Source organism: Vanellus vanellus, assembly GCF_965231255.1.
Source record: "Vanellus vanellus genome assembly, chromosome: 5".
Taxonomy (NCBI): Eukaryota; Metazoa; Chordata; class Aves; order Charadriiformes; family Charadriidae; genus Vanellus; species Vanellus vanellus.
The window spans coordinates 11,775,088-11,792,114 of record NC_138910.1 but is presented as its reverse complement, the minus strand read 5'-3'; the positions used below and the strand labels follow the sequence as shown (position 1 = coordinate 11,792,114).

The 17,027-nt window shown below is 49.6% G+C and overlaps 1 protein-coding gene across 1 annotated transcript in view; it reads right to left on the bottom strand.

Moving 5' to 3' along the window:
- Window positions 1–17,027, bottom strand: part of HEG1 (heart development protein with EGF like domains 1) — a 57,164-nt gene that overhangs the window by 23,827 nt on the left and 16,310 nt on the right. Inside the window, exons 2-11 of the mRNA XM_082483227.1 lie at window positions 13,024–13,302; window positions 11,778–12,008; window positions 11,126–11,419; window positions 8,796–9,110; window positions 7,364–7,696; window positions 6,147–6,455; window positions 5,101–5,427; window positions 4,107–4,406; window positions 3,238–3,579; window positions 879–2,246 (exon numbers count right to left, since the gene is read on the bottom strand). Coding sequence (XP_082339353.1) covers window positions 879–2,246; window positions 3,238–3,579; window positions 4,107–4,406; window positions 5,101–5,427; window positions 6,147–6,455; window positions 7,364–7,696; window positions 8,796–9,110; window positions 11,126–11,419; window positions 11,778–12,008; window positions 13,024–13,302 — 4,098 coding nt within the window. The remainder of the gene's footprint in view (window positions 1–878; window positions 2,247–3,237; window positions 3,580–4,106; window positions 4,407–5,100; window positions 5,428–6,146; window positions 6,456–7,363; window positions 7,697–8,795; window positions 9,111–11,125; window positions 11,420–11,777; window positions 12,009–13,023; window positions 13,303–17,027) is intronic.

The following is a 17,027-nucleotide window of genomic DNA, read 5'->3' as shown; positions in this document are numbered from 1 at the left end:
CAAAAGTGTGAATCGGTCGGTAAAAAGGATATATTACATTTGTTTTGGATTAAAAAAATCCATTTCCTTACAGTGATTTGTTTTGCATGAAGCCATAGCTATAGTTAAAACCAATCAGCCTGAGAAATAATCTCTAAATACCTAATTATTGGATGGAATATATACTATTGCCAGTATTTCACTGTGATTAATGCAATTAGCACACACAATATCCTACAGTGGCACGAGGGCCAGGCTCCTGAACTTTACACACAGAATCGATTACCATTCGTATAAAGCTTCGCTCAACGTATTTACTTGAGAAGATAAGGAGCCTGGCAGCAATAACAAATGATTGTAACAATGCACTGAGTCAGACTACGGTATATAGCCTTACTCATACGTATGGTACAGGAGAAGCAGCCCTTGAGCAGGAGATTATTTAGTGAGGTGGGGAGAAAACGACCATAGGTTGTAATAAGAGAGAAGTTCCAACACAAATACCAAGTGCTGGCCAACCACCTTTTCTCATGAATTAGATAGATACTGATCAATATCAATCAATATTGTTGACTGATTGACAAATATAAAGTGCATCCTACACTTATCTGGAAGGCCAGTCAGCTTTATTTTCTTGAAATTCTCAATTTTAAGCTTAACATTTCTATCAGAAATGTTCAGCAAAACGCTCACCCTTTTCCAGCAGTTCAGCTTCATTGCTAAACCCTTAGCTTAAAATTACCAACATAGAGACAGAGTTCTTATTGTCAAACCCTGTTGACAACAGACTTGACATACATACATACACAACCCTTCGAAGACCCTTAAAGGGGGACCCAGGCATTGCTGGCCCCTGTGGCCCTAGCCTCACCACTGATGGACACCATTAGACATATTACCTGTTGCCGGAGACAACGTCCTCAGCCCGGTTGTGCTACTTGACAGAGGAACAGTGGTTGGTTTGGTAGCAGCCAAAGTAGTTGCAATGCTCACAGTGGTCTTGCTGGTTGGAGGGGCTTCAGAAGGACTCGTAACAGGGATGTTTTCTTCAGTGACTTTACCAGGTCTTGCAGTGGTGGGATCCACAGCTTCTGTGCTTTCACCAGTGGTATACACATGCTTAGTGGCAGCAGGTGTTTGAGCTCTGTGGGCTTTCGTGGTGCTAGCATCACCTGGGGTTGGCTGGTGAGTGGCTGGTGTTGTCAGCACAGGAGGTTTCACTGTCGTCAGTGCCACCGCAGGGATGATAACACTGTGATTTGTTGCACTTGGTGAGGGACTAAGGGGTGCATCTGTCGGCCTAGCCTGTGGGGCATCATCAGCTGTGGTGGGCAGCAGTGTTGCCTTCCCAAAGCTGCCTCCTTGGGCAGTGGTGGCTCTCTGCGAGGTGGTCTCCATTACCGTCATGGAAGCAGACACAGACATGATGCGTCCACCAAGCTGTTCCATGGGTGCTGTGGGGAGAGGAGGAGACCCCATGGAGGTGAAGGTGGTGCTGTTTTGGGGCTGGTGCGTGACAGTGTGCTTGTTGGTCCCTCTGGGTGAGCTCCCAGCCACAGCGGCTGTGGAGGGTACCCGCCTAACCACAGTTGTAGCTACAGAAGTGCTTGCTTGACCACTATCATTGGACTGCGAGATAGTTGATGGTGATGAAAACAGAGGCAATAAAGATGCTAATGAATAAGATGGGGAAAGCAATGAGGAAGTGGGCAAGGAGGACGACAAAGCCTGCAGAGGGGGTGAAGATGCCATCACAGAGGACGAGAGTGGCTCAGATGACTCTGATGATGTAAACAAATAAGTTGGTGGTGGTGTTGATGACAGCGAGTGATGCAGAGATGAGACCGAGGAAGAGCCTGGAAATGCTGATGAAGATAGTGGTGATCTGCCAGTGGTCAGCAACTCAGAGTCAGTGCTGAAGACAGTTGTATTTTGTACGCTGCCTGCAGAAGCAGAAGTCAGCTGTTTGGACGAGCGTACCAGCAATGGCTCTGTAGATGGTTCAACAAAACTGCCATCACTGGATACATTGTTCCTTCTGTCCTGTGCCACAGAAGACTTTGATAAATCAGAAGGGTTGGAAATCTCAGAAAAAAAGGTGGAACTTTCTGAGGAGTCTGCAGAGGTGCTGCTGTTCGAGATAGACAGGAGGGTCCTTTCTCCTCCTCTGGTATACGTGGTTGAAATGTATGTGCCATCCGTATGAGAAACTGAGGTCCGTTTCTCAGCATCAACGCTACTGACTGGCTGATGGCTACCTGAAAAGCCTGGAGTAAAAGGACAAAATATATTAGAAAGACAGAGTAATATTAAAGTATTTGATGACATATTAAAATCATTTGCTATATACATAAAACATTCTTGTCTGTGAACTCGCCCATGCTATTCTAAAAATTTAGAGCGTCATCCAAGTGTGGGTATCAAATTAGGAGACTTCTGTGTCTGTGCTCCTTAATTCATTCTAAAATGGTGAACTCAGACAGACACAAGGTTCCTGTGAAAGGTGCAGGTTTCTAAAACACTCTTCTTACAGTATTGCTTTTCTAATGTGATTGAGCACTTACTGTTCCACAATATTTTGTGGCAAGCTAAGCAGGAAAACCTCTGTTCTTTTTATCACTCATAATTCATAAAACTCATATCCTTTCCCTCTTATCCTCCATTCCCAATCTTCTTCAGTCGTTTTGGTTTTAGACACAGTGAACTTCATGCCCCTCCAGGATGAAATGATTACAATATGCTAATGTGCAGTTTATGAACTCATTGACTGAAAACTTTGCAGTCAGGAAATCCTAAATGAGTAGCACATCAGTCTGCAAAAAATTCAGGTTATTTAGCATAAAAGGTCCAGTCAATCTTATAATATGAATTTCAGGATGTACGGATAAATTCAGCAATCTCTAGAAATAAATTTTAAAAAAAGGGTACTGAACATCTGATTTAATTCTACAAATGACTTGGGTCAGCATGAAACACTTCTGAAAACATCACCCACAAGAAACCCGTTAGGATGTAAAAAAATAATGCAGCCATCAAAACAGGAGAGTTTCCCCGCTCAGGCTCATGGTTTCACTTCTGAAATGATTCCCCAGCCAGGTGGGGTCTTGCTTTGAGTCCTTGGACGAAAACGCCCCCCCAAGCGTACCCACACGTTGCATTGCATGTACCAATGAACAAGAACTCTGTATACAACACAGGTAAAGGCACGACGATGTGAACTTTCCCCCCGAAAATGTATGATGGGAGACACTAACTTACTTGTAAGGTCATTTTGGAAAGAAGAATAAGTGGGCATCTTGGAAGAACGTGTGAAGAGCGTCTCTGTTGCAAAGTCTGTGAAGCCCACACTGCCAGCTGAGGCGTTGGCCGTCCCACTCTGCTCCACCGACGTCGGCTGAGCCGGCCCTGGAGAGCTGACGGTTTTGGCATAGGAAGCAGAGCTTTCAGAGCCACCAGCCAGCGCCCCGTCTGTCACCGAGTGCGGCGTCCTTTCTCTACCGTCAGCAGACACAGATGAACTGTACGCAGGATCAGTGATGGGGCTGGACAGCCTTTCCTCGGCACTCGAGCTGCTTAGTGAGCTATGGCTGCTGCCCACGGCTGGAACAGGATCGAAAAAGCAGGCATCTCATTTTATCATCTCAGAGCAGACAGTACTTGCGGTTTCTACAATAATTCTATTTTGAAATGCAGTTTAATAAAATTGCACAGATAAACAGATTAAACACAGATTAAGTAGATCTCACATATCTATCACCCTAAATGTGAATTTAACAAAGTGTACTCCAAAGAAACAGGACTGTCCAAATACAAAGGGACAACTGGTACCGTTAGTCATAACAGCATATTTATGTTATTTATAATTATTGCCCCAACCCAGGCAGGTAGTAGATGTGTCCTACAGCAAGAAGCTACACATCTCATTCCTGAGACTTTTTTGTTAAGCACCAACAGCTGCAGATACACATCAAGGAGCAGAATCACCACTGCTTATAAATTCTGCCCACACCACCTGCAACAGCTCTGACACGTGTTTGTGGTCATATCAACCCCATGGAAGAGCGGGACGGAGAGGCAGTGAGGTTTTTCCTAATTCAAATACCATCCCGGAGTTCAGAAAAACTCACTGGAAGGTTCACCGGTGGCTGAGAAGTAGGTGGAGACCCTGGATGAAAGGGTGACCTTGGGCTCTGAGTACCCTGCTTGGACAGATGAGACGTGTCCCGCTCCAGGCCATGCTGTGGAGGATGGGAGGGGGCCAGTGAGGGGCTCCCCGGCCATGTCCGGGTGAGACGTAGGGCTTGACGCCGCTGTGCTCCATGTGCCACTGTTAGCTGCAGCCTGAGATGTCCCCTCCCCGCTGCTGGAGAATGCGGTCGAGATGTATGTGGTCTCAGTGGGAACACCAGAAACTCTTGTTCCTCTCTCTGGAATTGCAAAGCAGAGATATACATATATATATATTGCATATTAATAATACCTTTGAGGCCTCTACAGGGACTAAAATCTGAATATTTCAACTCCCACAGTGGAGGTGGTGCTCAGTTACCAACATCACTTATTTGCTAAGTGGTGCTCCCAGGTGATCTGTACTTTTCCCCTTTACAGCAGAAAAATAAACCAGATTGGGGTGCATGGCGTTTCTGAAGGAGAACGGTGATAGGGAGGTAGGACCTGGTCTTGGACGTTCTGCAGAAATTTCCCTTGAGAAGACCAGTGGGTTTCAAAACAGTTCTGGTGGGACCCTAGCAGTAGAGCTGAGGCTGAAACACATGATAACTGGGATATAAAGAAGGCTGAAAGGTCTACCAATTCCTCACCACATCTTGTGCCAGACTCCCTCGGTTTGAGGGCTGAGGTCAAAGCTCCATGGCAGCCTTCAGATGTGGCCCAGAAGAGCTGCCTGGCCATCTAGTTCCTGACATGAGAAGCACCGCCCCAAGGCAAGAGGGTGCCGTGAGGCAGATAACTCACCAGCCGTGCTCAGACACCCTTCGCTATAAACCTGGAGTGCTAAAAAGGCAAATCTGATTTAAAGCTAGAAAAGGGAGGGTGGGAGCTCAGGAGGAGGCGAGGAGAAGGGATGCCCTCCAAGGCAAACCAGGAAACCACAAGACCCACCTGAAGCACTTGGTGAAGGTGAAGGCACTGAAACACTGGGAGGAAATGCAGGCAGTGTCTTTGTTGGAAGCTCACTGAGTCCAGCACCGCTCTGCGAAACATCGCTCTGCTTCCCAGGCTCTGTTGCCAATGAGGATGGCAGAAGGACCACGTCCAAGGAGCTGGTGCGGGGCGAAGCGGGAGCAGAGCTCCCTGCCACACTGGATGTTGCGTGGGTGTCTGACACGGGCTCTGTGCTCCTTTCCCCACCACTGGTGGCTGTCACTGAGCTGGGTGTACTGGTGACAGAAGCACTGGGCAGGTGTCCTCCTGTAGCTGAGGTCCCTTCTGCTGAGAAAGAGCAAAGCAATATCAGCAATATCAGCTATAAGCAGTTGGACGCACTCTCTTCCATCACCACCCTTAGGCTGACGGCACAGATATAACATGGCAGAAGATCTAAACCTGGAGAAAACTGCAAAGGCACAACCCTTTCCTGTGCAAGGAAGTGCTGCTCGCAGGAGAACACCCTGAAGAGGGCACTAGGAACAAGCCATGGGAGCACTGTTGGGTTTGCTTCCCTTCAGCGCTGCTCCTGGCGCAGCAGTCCAGCCAGGGGCATCATGCCCTCACGCCCCCACCACAGCGCCCGTGGTAAGCATGGTGGGGTTACAGCAGCACCTAACTCCCTGATACTCCAAACAAGGCACGGCAGGCTTGTATGGGATCAATAAATACTGCATTTGCACCCCAGGGTGGGAGTCAGGAATGAGCGGTGTTGCCTCCTGCTTGTATAAACACGGCCAACGGGGAGGTCTTGAAATTGTGCTGCCTCAGAAAACACACCAAATCTTGGGGCCAGACTGCTCTTGCACTAAGGCTGTTGGTTTTTTTTCTGGTGATTAAATGCAAAAAACAGCTAAGGCATTTTGCTCTGGAAGTAGAAATTTTCCTCCATAACGCCCAATGCCATTGTCCAGCACCTTCTAGCATGCCCTCACTCCTCTATACAGAGCAGATGTTTGAGGTCTATGGGAAGAAGCCCCATGGGGACGGTCAGAGCTCACCTGGGAAAGCACTTTCTGAAGCAGATGGCGATCCTGTAAGCAATGGGTCCGTGGATGACACAGTGGCACCTCTGCCACCAGCACCCTGGGCTCCCAAAGAGGACCGGGTATGGTCTGGAGACCTGATGGTTTCGGTACCAGTGGTGGACATCTCTGTTGTTTGGGCCATTCTGGTGCTGGCTGGCAGAGACCTTAACGTCCTCCCTCCACCCTTGGTGCCTGTTGTGGAAACGGAGGAAGTGGTGGTAGGGAAGCTGGTTCTTCTCTCTGTTGACAGGAGGCTGAATGACACATGGCTTCTTCCAGTAGCTAAGATGTGAGAAAGAAACAATTTACATTTTTACACACGTGAAACTACAAATAAACAGGCGAGCTTTCTTCCAGTAACACCCAGCGGCAACAAATACACGCACAAGTAGAAAATATGAGAAGATGTCAATCCAGAGAAAATAGGAAATTTCCAAAGACATGAAACCTCCTTACAGAGTTTTTTCTTCTATAAAATGTGGTTTGATGCTGAGGAAAGTGCTATTATATAAAAACTGTTGAACTGCTACGCCGTGCACTTGATTTCACCATTATGTGCCTGAGCGCACTCCATGCTGCTAGAACAAACAAATACCATAACAGCCCAGAAAAGCCTGGAAATCAGTTCAGACACGGCACAACACTGAGCAGTGTGAAGGTCTTAGAGAAGAAGTCTGAAGAAATGGGATAAGGGGTATCAGACCCCTTCACCACCACAGCGGGGTCTAGGACCAAACAGCGGCATGAAGGACCTCAGAAACCACATTCAAAGTTGCCTTAAATTTGTTGAACTGGTTCAATTCCTGGGAAGCAGCATGGTCCAAGGGGTAGGACGGAGGGCAGAAACTGAAGTCCAGTCCCTGGGACTGCAGGGATCACGACCTAATCCTCGCTTAGTTCTCTTGCCTATAAAATGGAGATAGCAACTGGAGATAGTAAAAAAAAGAATCAGGATTTGAAACTTAATTATTTTTCTTGGCATAATGAAACTTTCCACATATGTGCCCTTTCTGTCAAAAACCCAAACCACATTTTTTGGTCAAGCAAGAGCTGAAATATTTCAGACACCAAATCACACTACCTCCTTCCAAACAATATATTCTACATAGCAGAAAAGAGTCAGGCAAGTGTAAGCTACAGTAACTTTTACTTGCAAGAAAAACGGTATTTCACTTCCAACTTGAGCTCACCTGGGGAAGGACCTTCCGAAGCAGAGCGAGAGCCTGTTAGCAAAGGGTCTGCCACCTGCTCGGTGAAATCCGTGATATCTGTGGACCCACCAACTCCGTAGGTCTCTCTCACAGAAGATGCGGACGAGAATCGGATCGTGCCCAAGGTCCTGTACATGCCACTACTGGATGTGGAGACTTCTGCTGCCCGTCGGCTGCTGCTCGTGGCAGACCTCGGGGGCCTCCCACCGCTGCCGGTGGCCGTGGCTGAAATGAAAGCGCTGGTGGGAGAGGAAGCAAGGGTTTTTTTCTCTGTCGTTGAGCTGTTAACTGGTCGGTGGCTGCTTCTGACACCTAAGATACAATAAAACCAGGTTTGATTTGTTTGATACAGCTATACATTTGAGGGACTGTTTGTACAGTCTACGCTTGTACACTGTTGAGATATTGAATAGACCAAGTTCTCAACCTGAAAAAGGCGCTGTTCTGGGAAGAGGTGAATCCCTTACATTCAAGCACATGTGACTTACAAAAAGCCATGAAAATCTCAACTTAAACCCATGTTTTTTTAACCGCAGGCTGTGCCCAATACCCAATTTATGCATTGAAGCTGCCTTTGAGCCTGTTTAAATCAGGAGTATATACCTTTAACTTCAAAGCAAATCTAGAGGATGAGCTAAAAAAGACCTGGTTTAGGTCTTCTAGTAACAGCGCAGAGAGCCACGCTGCTGTCTCAGTGCCGGGGTAACGGCACAGCCATGGGGCCGAGCACCGGTTACCCAGGGCCACACAGGGCTGGACACAGCCTCACCCATAAGATGCTCAGCAACACCCCAGCACCCCAGCCTGGCGTTCCACCCAGCCTGATTCACCCCACATTTAGCAGCTGTGCTGCCCCAGGGCTCTCCCAAACCGCAGCGCTGGGGATGCCAATACCTCGCCAGCTCAGCAGGAGCAGGAGCTGCACTACGACTCCCACGGCGATGGGCTTAATTGTGAATTCATGGTGAATGGTGGGGCAGAGCTCACTTGGGACCACTCCAAGGGCATGGGGTGAGTCAGCGCTGTCATGGCCGTGGGGACTCCCAAAACGCCGCCTCTCTTACAGACCAGCCCACACGGCAGACGCAGTGCCGGGCAATGGCTGCAAATCACCACTAAAAGCATCTCCAGCAGGGAAAAAGTGCATGCACGTATTTCTAACTGATGGCTGCCTTCCCCAGCACAGGAGTTTCATTAGCAGTGAGGATATTGACGTGTTTCATTTTTTCGCCCAAAAGCCAAGATCCACTCCCACCCTCTTCACCATCCCTGCTTCCAGCCCGATGCAGCCAGTAATAAAAATATCCATGTATCCGATAGCGACTGATGGCCGTATCTAAATAAAAACAGCTTGGGGATGCGAAACCTCGCTCAGCCCCAAAGCAGCCAACAGTCAGACTAACAGATTTACCTCTGAAAGTACTTTCGGAGGCAGAGAGGGAGCTTGTGAGGAAAGGTTCCCCCGGAGGCGCTGGGAGATCTGTGGCTTCCCGTGAGCTGTTAGGATGGTGTGTCCCGACCCCCGAGGAGGAGAAGGTGCCTCCCAAAGAGCTGGCGGGGTCGGTGCTGGTGGCAGAGCCCCTTGTCACCCCAGGTGCGCGGCCGTTTGCGGGGGACCCCGGTGCCCCCGCTGCCACCTTGGGCATGTCAGCACCACGGGCGTCCGAGTGCAGCGTGGCCTCTTCTGCAGCTGGGATGCTCTTGGGTTCGTAATTGCTGCTAAAGACTAAAAAAAGGAGAAAGGAAATATAAAACGGCATACACGTAAGTGAAAACAGCTGGGTAGGTTTCATCCCGCTATCAGTAGATGTAGACAACGTACGTGTGAATATTCAATACGGAAATATTCAATATTGGAAAATCGTTAAGACAAGTAAAAAAAATGGTCTCTATATAGGAACTCCTGAAGTTATTGCTTGCAAAATTCAACTGAAAGTTTTCAAGGAAAATCTATCCTCCTCTTCCAACAAGAATAATATTTATCCATACTTTCATTTCTGTGAAATGTTTTTAAACGTACAGAATGTGCCAAATACAATATTATTCCTCCTTTCTTTAAAATAAAAAGGATGTCTTTGGTTTATAGAGTCTTTAAATAATGTTCTGAGGTACACAGCTAGCTATCAAAACTCACTCGTGGAAGCGCTTTCCGAAGCAGGCGGCGAGCCTGTGAGCAACGGGTCAGTGGCACCTCTGCCACCACCACCCTGGGCTCCCAAAGACATCCCAGGGGACTGGGTCCGGTCTGAGGAGCTGGCGATTTTGGTACCAGTGGTGGAAATCTCTGCTGTGTCGGCCAGCCTGGTGCTGGCTGGCAGAGACCTTAACGTCCTCCCTCCACCCTTGGTGCCTGTTGTGGAATCGGAGGTGCTGGTGGTAGGGAAATCAGAAACTCTCCTCTCCATGGTCGAGATGTTGGATGGCTGGAAGCTCCTTCCAACGGCTACGGCACAATAAAAAAAACCCTGCATTTAGATGTACGAAATTATAAACAGATGATCCATTTTCTTCCCAGATGCTTACAGCGCACATACGGATATTAAGCATAGGAAGTTTTCAATCTGGATAAAGTGCTCTTTTGGAAAGGCATGAATCCCCTCGCTGCAGGAAGACCTTGCACAAAAACTGGGGCTCGCTGCCAGGACAGCACAGCTACACGAGAGCCGGGGCTGCTCGGCCAGTGGGAAACCCCCCGGGACAAGGACTGCGGAGACTCGCCTTTTAAATCCCACCTTTGCTCTAAGACTGGTGGAAACCAGCCCAGGCTCTCTTGGTATTTTTTTGTAGCTTGAACACGGTATCAAACAGCAAAAGGGGGAAACCTGAGCACACTCTCGTTCCCATATGAGCCCACAACTCACTACGCATCCCAGAGCTTAACGGAACACAGGGAAAAAATGCTAAAGGAAGCACAAAATAGGGTAAAACAACAAATTGTTGACTAACTGAGCTCACCCATGGCAGTGCTTTCCGAAGCCGGGCGAGAAAGGGCGAGCCGACGCTCTGTGGAGGGCTCAGGGAAACCTCCCAGCCCCGGGACCACTGACGAGGAAAACCGGGACCTCGGGTTTTCTGCAGCCCTGATGCCGCTCCCAGCAGCTGTGACAGAGGGAAGGGAAGGGTCAATGTGAGAACCCTAGAGATGTTTTTGCTCCTGGCAAGCCCTGGGCACAGGGTTCAGCAACACTGAGCTTTTCAGTAAGTTCATGTGGAGTAGGGCAAAGTCTCCGTGATTGACAGCTCCAGAAATCAGCTGCTTGCAAAGCAAGCGAGGGGAAGCTGCAGAGCCCCGGGATTTTGGGTTTGTTGTGCTGTACAGGTTGTTGGAGCACAGGCATCTCACCCTGTCTAGCCGACAGCAAACCAACCCGGCGTGGCTGTGAGCGTGGGTTACCAACCTCACGCCCCACTACAGCACCACTCGGGTGGGACCCACAGCTCACCTCTGCTCTGCAGCTGGCACTGAACCAGCCGAGATATGATGCCCGTCCTGCAGAAAACACAGCAATAAGGTCCAAAGACTTTTTTTTTTTTTGTAAAGTAGAAAATACTGGGGGGTTTTGGACAAAGTGATTTTTTCCATTGCTTTTTCCCGCTTTCAGCGGGGAATTTCAGCCAACCACCCAAATAACAGCAAACACAGCACATGCAAAACACAGCATCTTCTCTTTTTCAAGTAAGCAAAAGCTGTATAAAGGCTTTTTAAAGCTATAAAAAAATCTGAGGGCCAGTAAAGCTCACCTCCAAAAGTGCTGTCCATAGCAGGCGATGCTGTGAGTGAAGGGCTTATGGAGTCTCCCGTGACATCCCTGGGACGTAGCATGATGTGGTTTGCACCAGTCTGGGTACTGGAAGCTAGAGGGGAGGACTGGGGCTGTCCCGAAGAGCCGGGGAAGGTGGTGCTAGGGAGAGGCGGCAGCGTTCCCCCGCCTGTCCGTGAGGGGCTGGGTGAAGTGGCTGCGGTGCCCGTGGGAGGGCTGCCAGGCGGCTCTGTGCCCACCCAGCCGCTCGCCGGTTGAGAGGGGCCGCCAGTGCCTGTAAGGCAACGGGGGAAAGCAAATGAGAGGACAGAGACGGGCTGAGCTGCCCACCCAGCATCCTCCGCTGTCACCTTCCACCTCCCCCCGCTGCCTGCGGTCCCCTTGCCTGTACTCTGCCTACAGCAACTTCGTGTTTGGGAGCTGCACCGAGTAGTTCATAATTTTCAAGGCCAGAAGCCATACAGATCCTTCTCTCCACCCTCGTGCATGAAGCAAGCCAGAAAACTGCCCTGAGCGCATGGTAGGGATGGAGGGTGGGATCCAGCGCACAAAGCCCTAGCAATGCAACTGGTGCCCAGATTCTCTGGGCAAGAGCATCCACCTTGCTCCCAGGCTGATCTGGGATGTCTCACCTGGGCGATGAGTCTCTGCAGATGAAGGCAGCAGCACCATCTTTGTCGTGTTGTCAAACCCCACCATGTCCCAGGCCTCGTGGTGCCCACCCAGCGTCCTCTCAGCCGAATCGGTGCTGACAGCTGCCAAAACTGGCGGTGTCCTCTCGGCAGCTGCAGAGGTGCTGGGAGAAGCCAGAACCCTCTTGCCTCTCTCCTGGCTGCCTGCAGCATGGTGATGGCTTCCGGCGGCTGGAAAGCAACACAGAGAGGGTCATGTTCTCCGTGGACAAGTTAACGTGACGCGGCTGGGGCGGCAGCAGCATCCCCCGCAGCGGTACCCAGTCCTACCACACTCAATAGACAGAGTCACAGCTGCATCCCCTGGGTTTCCTCTGTTTAACATAGAGCACGCTGCAAGAGGGACTGATGGCAACAGAGGGTTTCTGTCACCAAAACATAATGGTATTTCAAAATTTGTCTTCATTTGTGCATGGCAAGAAAAAACACTTTTTTTTTTTTTTTTTTTTAAATATTAAAAATGCACAAGGCCATAAATAGCTTGTGCCAGGACAGCGAGCAGCTGGCAGCCTGGGCATGCCAGCTCCATACTTTAGACCCTAAGCAGGAAAAGAATTGAAGAATTAAAAAATTAAAGAAAAACTCTATATATCTCAGCAAGACACTGATTTCATCTGGAGATATTAAGAAAACAACCGAAGCGGGGACAGGGCAATCGGCACAGCCTTGTCCTGCTGGTGTAGGAAACAGGCTTTGGTTTAGCGCATGCTTAAAAAAGTACATTGGTTCACTCATGACCACAGTCCCACCAAACACGGTGAAGATTATGAAGGGGTCATTTGCACAATCTCCATGTGAGGACCTCAGCTACAAATCATGATGCAGCTGGTCAGACATTTTTCACTTGGGCACTTATAATCTAGGTTGGGTTCGCGATGGGGTTCAGCTCCTCCCGGGAGGAGGCGTGGAGATGCCAGGGATCTCCGCTCTGCGCGCAGCCTGCGAGCTCCGTGGATGGGCAGGACTCTCTGGGGTGCAGCTGGGTGGTGAATAACAACAGCAGAAGCCCTTGAGAATCACCTTCATTGTAACATTAAAAAAAAACCAAACAGCTTTCTTGGCATTGGATTTCTTCCAAAAGTCTCAATTTCTAGCAGCAGGGCGGGAGTACTTCCTAACCCACCGGCTACGCTTGGTCCATGGGGCGGGTAAGGCAAATGGGGAGTCTCACATCGATGAAACTCACCGGGAGGATGGCTGTGGGTGGGCAGGTGAGTCGCTGTCCCAGCAGATAGGGTGCCTGGAGGTCCTGCTCCTGGCGAGGTGACATCCCCACCGCCAGTGGGGGGACCAACGTGCCCCGTGACCCCACTCGCTGCTGGCAGCGCACTGTGCCTGGCAGGCAGCGATGCCTGCTCCCCGCTCCTGGTCAACACCGTCACCAGTTCCACACCATCCACGAGAGCACCAGAAGTCCTTATGTCCGTGTCTAAACTTCTTCTCGTCTGATGGCTGCTTTCAATGACTGAAAGGAAAAACAAGAAAAAAATTAAAATTCCATGAGCGCTGGCCGTGCAGGTTCGGCTCATTGCAGTAACACCGAGGCCAAACTCTGATCTCATTTACACTAGAGAAAATTTTGTATAATCAAAACACAGACATGAAATTTATTTTTGGATTCACACCAGTGGAAATTAGATTGGCCTGTGGGGCCAAATGCCGAAACCCACCTTTGTGCGCAAGTTTCATGCAATTCACCACCCTCATGCTTTTTTTTGTGTGTGTTAGGGGAAATAAATCATTAAAGGAGCAAAAAGAAAGCCTTAAATAACTGATGGAGATATGCGCAGTGTGGAGTCCATGGGAGGAGTGTGTAGGTCTCCAGAGCTGATGGCCAGCACAGTCCATGTGCCCCATCCCGGGGGTGTGATGGGAGCAGGGAAAGCCTCGCACCTCTTCCCCTCTCTCTGCCCAGCCGGTGCTTGCTGGACACCTGACCTCAAATCCCACCACCCTCAGAGAGCTGGCATGAAGCTGGCTGAGAACTGCAGGGCAAACAAGAGGGTTGGTGTAACCCATCCACCCACCACGAGACACTGGGACAGAAGACATCGACATACAGTGTGGATTACACTGACCATCCAGGAGCTGAAGCATCCCAAGGTGATGGACATTTCGATATATCTGACGTTAATGTCTACCAGAATATGAGAAACAAGATGGAGAAGTAGTTTGTGCATTTGCAGGTCCATTTTCTGTGAGCAAACGTGGCTGGAGCCCCTGCTCCATCCTAAAAGTGTTTGGATCTGCTCTCTTGCTCCTGCTGGAAGGCTGCTCCAAACTCCCACCTCTCGCATCATCCAGAATAATTTTATTTCATTAGAAAATGAGTAAACACATTTATGAAATAAATGTTGGTTCCCAAGCCAGCATTAGCTTAGCTAGCTCTTCCCTCCCTCCACTTGCTCCCTACCGTGCTGATGTGTAACAGCAGCAATCTCAGCCCCTCTTTGCACAAGTTTCCTCTGCATTTCTACCATCTGCTGTGTCTCACGGACTCAAACATGACTTCTCCCAGGGACATCAACAGGCATTAGATGTTTTACATGATCTCCAAAAGCCCACAGATGGCTGTGTGCATCTCCAGAATATAAACATGTTCCCAATCTGGACCCAAAGCAAGGACTTAAGTTGTTACTCAGTAGCCAACTTCTCATCTCAATCACTAACCCTGACTGCCAGCAGCAGCAGCAGCAGCAGCAGGACTTGATGAAGTAGCTGTAGCTTCGGCCTCAGGTCTGCCATCCAGCCTGACACTGCCTGGAGCAGAGCATCTACTGACAGCTGCCATGAGCCGTTCCAGTGAGATCTGCTGTGGGAATTGGTGTTTCCAGCCTGTGGTACCAGCCAGGGCTGTGTGAGGATTCCCCTGCACATTGATCACATGAAAACCAGCAGCAACCATCTGTGCCCTACGTTACACCCCGAGGCTTGGCTGGCACTGCAGCCTCAGATGCTCTTCAAAGCCCATAAAAAGTCAAAGTGAGTCCAAATCACAGCTGTGTCACCTGAAATGGTAAGATCCCAGTTTTGTCCATCTTCCTCATAACCAAAACGCAATCTCTGGGCTGGAATAGCCCAATGCGTGCTGCACTTGCTGAGTGGGCAGAATGGGAGCCTGGCTAGGGAAATTGCGATGTAGGGTGACAGAGTCCGAAGCCTCTCAAGAAAATGAGAAAAGCCGTATATTTGGGGAGGAGGACTTTTCCCACTTTGCAGCTCGGAGATCCAGCAGGCTGTGGGACGTGTCCTGCCTGTCACGCACATGGCATCTCAAAACAGGGCTCTGGATGATACAGAGGCAGCAAGCTAAAGGCACCACTCAGCCTCTGCCCCAAAGCTCTGATGTTGAAGGTTAAGCCTTGCACATCTGTCCTTGGCTTCCCAGCACTTTCTGTAAGAAAGCTGTCTCGGAGAAACCCCCATGGGACGTATACTCCTCCTTGCCTTGTGTGTCTCCTTTGGGGTTGCTGGGGTTGCTCTGGGGTTGCTCTGCTACACCAGAGGGGGCAATTTTGGGAGCGGCATCTTCTATCCATCCGCAATAGTTTCAGTGGGAACTCACCAAGAAAAAAGAGATACGTAGGTAGGACAGTCTGCATTTCATCCTGGGAGTCTGAGCATCTCAAGGCGCATGGAGACAAGAGCTGCAGTGGAGCAGAGCCCCTCGAGTGCCTTTGCTGTCAGCCCGAGCCATGGCTGCGATGCCCACCTCACCGAGCACACCACACAGCCGTGGCCGTCTGGATGCCCGCTGTGAGCCACCTCCTGTCCCACGAAACAAGCTGCTTCTTGTCACCATTTGGACGAGGGGATGCGAAGCCGCAGGGGATGCTTGCTGCGCTCATTTCCAAGCCAATACCCAACCTGTAATTGGAGCCCGCAAGTCCATTTATAGCAGCCTCGATGCTGAAAAATTTGGGTGTGCTGGAGGGCGGCGCACTGAATGTCGCTCCGTTTCCCTCTCGCTAAAAGCTTTCAGCTGTGCAACCCATGCTTACCATGCCCCAGCAGCCGGCTGTGCCGCACAGAAGAAAGGCAAAGCAGCAGATGCTTAAAGAAACCCTTAGGGGACGAGTATAGACACAGGGAAATTGGCTTTCTCAGGTTGCCAAGTCATTTGTCAACAAGGACTCCGGCCAGGCACGCTAAAATATATAGCAGGGCACTGCAGCAGGCATTTAATTGCCACTTCTTAAAAATATCCCTGGAAAAGCCAGCAAGCAGTACCTTCAGCTACAGCCCTTGATTGAACGCAACCGGTTCAAAAGTAAAATGCTGCTGGTTGCTCGTCTGGTGATTGTTTGCCCTGAAAATCTACCTCAGAGTTTTCTCTGTCCTATTTTGGCTCTGCAGAGCTGCTGGGAATAAAGCGAAGCAAAACCCTTCACCTTATCATGGGCACCAGTGAACTTGGCTTTGAGTGCAGCCAGGGAGTGGATGGGCTGAATAAGAAGGTATTATTTACACAGGCTTTTTAGAGTCCTCTGGCATTTTTAACTCTGCCCTGCAAAGTATGCCAGGCCCTGGTGCAGGGAGGAAAACCTCCTGCCAGCACAGGCTCAGCCCCCCAGTTCGGTGGGCACAAAGCATGAGCCGTGCTGGAAAATCTGACCCGTGGCATGTAGTAAGGAAATCCCCCAAAATCGGGCTGTTCAACAAAATAGACATGAATTCTCAGCTCATCACTGAGCCATCAAGCCTGCCAGAAGAGGAAGACAACCGCAATCTCCTCTTTGACTTGCCTGCAGAAATTAGCCTTCAAAGATGATCCTCTGCTGAAGCGGGTGGACCAGATGCAAACTTCTTCCAAAAAAAAAAAATACACGTGGGACCATCTGGCCTCCCCTGATGCACTAAAGGCTTAAAGCAGAGCTGCCCTTTAGCTCAGGTACCAATGTGTCACTAACAATTTCGTCACATCCTAAGCTGCCAACTGCTTTCCACGGTTTAACTCCACATGACCTTAAATGTCAAGAGAAATATTTGACTTCCAGCACAAAACCCTCCTGCCACCCACCGCACCGGTGTTTTCCTTCCCAGTTAAAAGTAGCAGTGATGCTCACCAGACAGGTCGAAGCTCAGAGTTACTTTTTCTTCACAAGCATAACAAGTCCGTGGCTTGCTGGGAGCTGAGTTATAACGCGGCCAGGACAAACAGATCAAGTTCCAGCTGATTTCTCGAGGCTT